General features: G+C 32.0%; 1 protein-coding gene across 5 annotated transcripts; it reads left to right on the forward strand.

Annotated features, from left to right (window-relative positions):
- Window positions 1–284: 284 nt before the first annotated feature.
- On the forward strand, window positions 285–4,105 carry LOC135145181 (uncharacterized). Of its 5 annotated transcripts, XM_064077287.1 has the most exons (8): window positions 285–339; window positions 469–623; window positions 1,861–1,953; window positions 2,009–2,356; window positions 2,478–2,817; window positions 2,870–2,928; window positions 3,021–3,473; window positions 3,544–4,105. In XM_064077287.1, the coding sequence occupies exons 7-8, from the start codon at window positions 3,373–3,375 to the stop codon at window positions 3,896–3,898; spliced, it is 456 nt and encodes a 151-aa protein (XP_063933357.1). In that variant the 5' UTR covers window positions 285–339; window positions 469–623; window positions 1,861–1,953; window positions 2,009–2,356; window positions 2,478–2,817; window positions 2,870–2,928; window positions 3,021–3,372; the 3' UTR covers window positions 3,899–4,105. The 5 variants fall into 5 exon arrangements, with proteins under 5 accessions (XP_063933357.1, XP_063933359.1, XP_063933356.1 ...); XM_064077289.1 differs by having other exon boundaries at window positions 2,478–3,473; window positions 3,544–3,702; window positions 3,758–4,105; XM_064077286.1 differs by having other exon boundaries at window positions 2,478–2,871; window positions 2,929–3,473.
- Window positions 4,106–4,408: the final 303 nt, after the last annotated feature.

Genomic DNA, 4,408 nt, shown 5'->3' on the forward strand with positions numbered 1-4,408 from the left:
TAAATCCCTTATTATGCAGGAAAAGCAAATTGCATTTAGCAAAGAGTTTCTGTAGTTATACGCCCGCTGATGGTCTAGGACTCTATTGTTTGTGCCTATTTTTAAACAGACATATTCCTCGACTACAACTACTACAAAATCGCGTTCTAATATGATGGTGGATGCCCCCATGATTTGTACACAACAGCTAACTACATCTAGAGTGTAACCCCGAGCTTATTTAAGTTTATCTTATTAGACAGACTCTGAATTATTTCTTTTTCGTTGGTTGCCTAGCACTCGTGGTCTAAACAGTCCTTAGACCTACTTAAAGGGGGAAGGGGAAAGCTAAGATTATAGGTTATTATATTAACTTAATTATATATATATATATATATTATGATATTCTGAAATTGAAACTAACCCATTCCTTTATATTTAATATTTTTAGTACTTTGCTTTTACGTCTATTTATTATAAACTATTTAGCTATATAACGCGCACCTGTTCTCGTTAATGATGCATTGAATCGTTAAGGAACTTGTGGTTTTTGCTCCCTCAATTAAAGTAAATTAAGCACCAATCGATCATAAATCATATCGGTAGTAAGCCAGTGCTATAATGTGTAACACTTCGTCTTTTTGGTATCCAGCTTTCTCTTTTTGTTTTTTTTGTTCATTTTGCTGTTTTAGTTGCTTGTTTTTAAATATATTTCTTTATTATTTAGTTAGTTATTCTATTAATTATTCAATCTATAATATATCCTTTTTTATTAAAATACTTGTTATTTTACCTATAATTTTTAGACGTGTGTTTCTAATTAAAAATCACATAAATCTGTTTTGTTTATTTTACTTGTCGACAATTTTAAATTTTAAAACGTTTCTATGATTTTGCCTGCACTATATTAAAAAAAGTTAAAAAGGTAAGTTTTAACGGGGAATACTAAGGAAACCGTTTTACTCTTCTATAAATTCCTTTGGTTTTCGTCTTATTTAAACACTTGCTCCCTTTTTAGAAGGAACTTGCAATTTTAAACTTATACTATGTCCAAACTGGCCTTTTCACGTATATAACCATTATTTGGAAGTGAACTGGTTATTGGCCCTAGTTTATTAATTTATTTCCCATTGGTAGACAACAGTTTGTAAAAATTAAGGTGGTCTAGACTTTCTGTATTACTACACTTTGGCATTTGTTCTCCTTCTTTAGGCACTTAAATTTTATTTGTTTCTCTCCATGCCTTCTTTGAAAGAGAAACCGCCAATTTATTTAGAAACCACTCTTGGTTCGTGTTTTCCTGTTTAAAATTTGACTTTATTGGGAATGACTATAACTATTTATTAAATATTAATGGCCTAATGAGTATTTTTAATATTGAAGAGTTTCATAAGTTAATATTCATTGATTTGACTTTGAATAATAAGATAGATTCTATTAAATAGATCAGATCTAGTGCGCATTGCAAATCACTTTTAAGGTTGGCGACTCACCAGCGTGTCTTTTATCATCAACTTATACTTATTTTGGTTGTATTGCTATTTTTTTTAAGTTAATAAGAGAGGCAGACTTGATATGTTCTTTATTTACAACTGTTTCATATTTTAGGCAATTTTATAACTCTTTCAAATTCTTCTGTTTTTTTTGAAAATCGTCCCCAACCAATATAAAAATCAACTACCAAAGTCATTGTATTAATGGAAAATTATATAAGAAGTGTTATTCATCATTCAAATGTTTTTTGAGTGCTAAAATATTGAGGGGTTTTTTTTTACCTTCAGAGCGTTAATAATAAAGAACTCATATATAATATTGAAAAGTTAAAAGTTATAATCAAAATTAACGAATACCTGAACTTTAACCTCTTCAAATTTTCAAAAGCAGGCATAGTCATTGAAATTCTTGGAAAAGCTATTGAAACAATTTTTATTGACGACGCTTTCCTTCGAAGTTCCGACTTGGAAAATACCTACAGTTTATTTTCTGTAATCTTGCACCTAACTGCAATACTATTACTTCTTTTATTTAGAGCAATACCTTGCGTTACAAAAATTTTGGTGCTGATAAGATTAGCACACTTACAGTACTCTTGCGTATTGCTCCAGACCTTACAAGTGTGTTTATTATCCGCATATCTCTCGAAGTTTACTAACTATTATCTATTACGGTTATACCTTTGTTTCGGAAAAACGGCTAATGCTGCGTGAAAGAGAAAAAATTCAGTGTTCTTAAGGAGTTAGAATTCTGTATTCTTCAAACAGATGCCGTTAGAGTTTAACTTACCCTTTCGACGTGGCATCGATTGTATGGAGCATTACGAGTTGAAGGTTGAGAAGGCTAGCTTTTTCTGTTGTAGAACGCAGTTCTTCGCGAAAAGGTTATAATGAATGCTTCGAAACATTTTTATTGGTTTTTTCTCTTGTGATTAATTTTTTGTTTTATACGGTTGTTTATGATATAGTATTAAGAGAATTTATTTAATTTCCATTTCCTCCCAGGTTAGTTTCGGAGTGTGCTGTGTTCAATTCGAAGTTACCTGTAATTGCCGATTCTTCCTCGGAATACAATTAAGGAGCTACCAGTTAGAAAAGTTGAAACACTGCAAACCTTAATTAACTTAGTGCATTATAATATAAGAATTAGCCCCCCATAAAAGATCAGTTTGAAAAGGGTTTTTATCCATAGAATTTGTGGTAAAAAGCGGGACTTTGGAATATTTTTGTAGATGAGTACATTCGAACATACTCAGAACACTTAAGAGTTAACATTTCCATTTTAAAGTTAACTCGTTTTCAACAAAGCGAGTGCCACTAATGCTGTTTCTTCCAAGAGTTATATGTTCAACTTTCTTTTCCTTGGTTGATAAATCATATTTAAAGCTTCCTTTTAGATGTATGACTGAAATCATTAGTGGATGATTTACACTCACTAACGAAGAACTTTAAAAAGGTTTGGAGCTCATTTTTAAAAGAGGTCATATACTGACCTTTTTGAATCTTCTCCTGGAAATAAAAATTATAAAGGTAATAAGTTTATTTCAGACGTATACTCAAAAGGAGCCACTATATTGGCAAAAGTGAAAAATTGTATAAATTAGTCAAGATGCTTGAGGTAAGGTCTGAAAGAACTGCCAAAGTTAAATGGGATTTCGAAGAAATAGTGCATTTGATGCACGGTCTCCTTATGCATAAAGGAAAATTAAATATATTTATTTTATGCAATTGCCAAGGATTTTAGCTACAACTTTTTTCTTTGCCCCTTCAATATATCAATTTAAAAGATGCTAGCAAGAGGATAGAAGCTAATAGTGTCGAAAGCTAAATTATTGGTTCGCATAAACGTTTTGACCTCAATGAATTTCTTATTGATGCCAGAAAACGTATATGGATAAATATGGTTTGGCTCTTGATGGTAATGCCACTCACGCATACTTTGGGCTTGTTAAGCATGAATTACAGCTCCACAGAAATGGAAGCAGACTTTCTTAAGCAGAGGTAAGCAACAAGAGTTTGCCGAAACACTATTTTTCTGAACTAATATGCGTAATGAATTACCTCAATCTAGGAGTAGCTTGGAAGGGATGAATTTACCCCATGATGCCTCGAGGAAACGTGCCACTGACGTGTGGCAATCCTACGCCCTATGTGTCACGACTGGATCAAGGCCAAAGGTCTGCAAGGTTCCATCAAATGAGGGATCTTCAGATATTTTTAGGGATTATCGGTGTGCTGATAAACCTATTAACGCTGAAACCCGAATGTACCAGTGTCTCTTGCAGGGCCCCTCTTTAAATTTTGTTGACATCTCAATAGAAAGGGTTGATAGCATTACCGAGGATAAGCAAGATGAAACGTTAGTACACGGCACAGAAGGTTATGAAGGCAGAAGTTATAAAGTTAGTTATTGTAAGTTTTTTTGAGAATAGTTCCTGATATGGGCCCTATTGGCAATCTAGCTAGACTACATCAAAGAATAGAGAATAAATACAAAAGTTCGGGCTCGTTTACTTTAGGAAAATCTTTAAATTTATTGTTTGATGCCCTTCGTAGGCCACCTGTAGATTTAAACGAGAAATTTTAGATTTTTTAGCAGAGTTTGACCTTTTAAAGAGAGTTGTTAATAAAACTAAAAAGTATATTTTTGTGGGAGAACCATAAATTTTATTACTTTTTATTTTTCCTAATGGTTGATGGATTTGTTTATTTTTGGTCTGGGTTGAAGTTAAACTGTGATGGTGATTTGGAATTTTGTATGCCCTTGTTTCAGGGTTCATTTATGTATCTTTTTTTACTTTAAAAAAAAAAATTAAATGTTATCCCTACCTTTTGTTTATTACAATCTCTGTTATCAGATATAATATTTTATATATACTTCAAAATATAAAATCTTTTAAAATAGGTTTTGAGACCATTTGAGCCTTTTTTACAAA

Source organism: Zophobas morio, unplaced genomic scaffold (genome assembly GCF_036711695.1).
Source record: "Zophobas morio isolate AGI-343-1 ecotype UQ-CSIRO unplaced genomic scaffold, CSIRO_AGI_Zmor_V1 ptg000131l, whole genome shotgun sequence".
Taxonomy (NCBI): Eukaryota; Metazoa; Arthropoda; class Insecta; order Coleoptera; family Tenebrionidae; genus Zophobas; species Zophobas morio.

Coding starts and splice junctions, on each gene's coding strand:
- LOC135145181 (XM_064077286.1), top strand. CDS start 3,373: ATGGTTTGGCTCTTGATGGTAATGCCACTCACGCATACTTTGGGCTTG. Junction 3,474..3,543: donor GCAGACTTTCTTAAGCAGAG/GTAAGCAACAAG, acceptor ACCTCAATCTAG/GAGTAGCTTGGAAGGGATGA.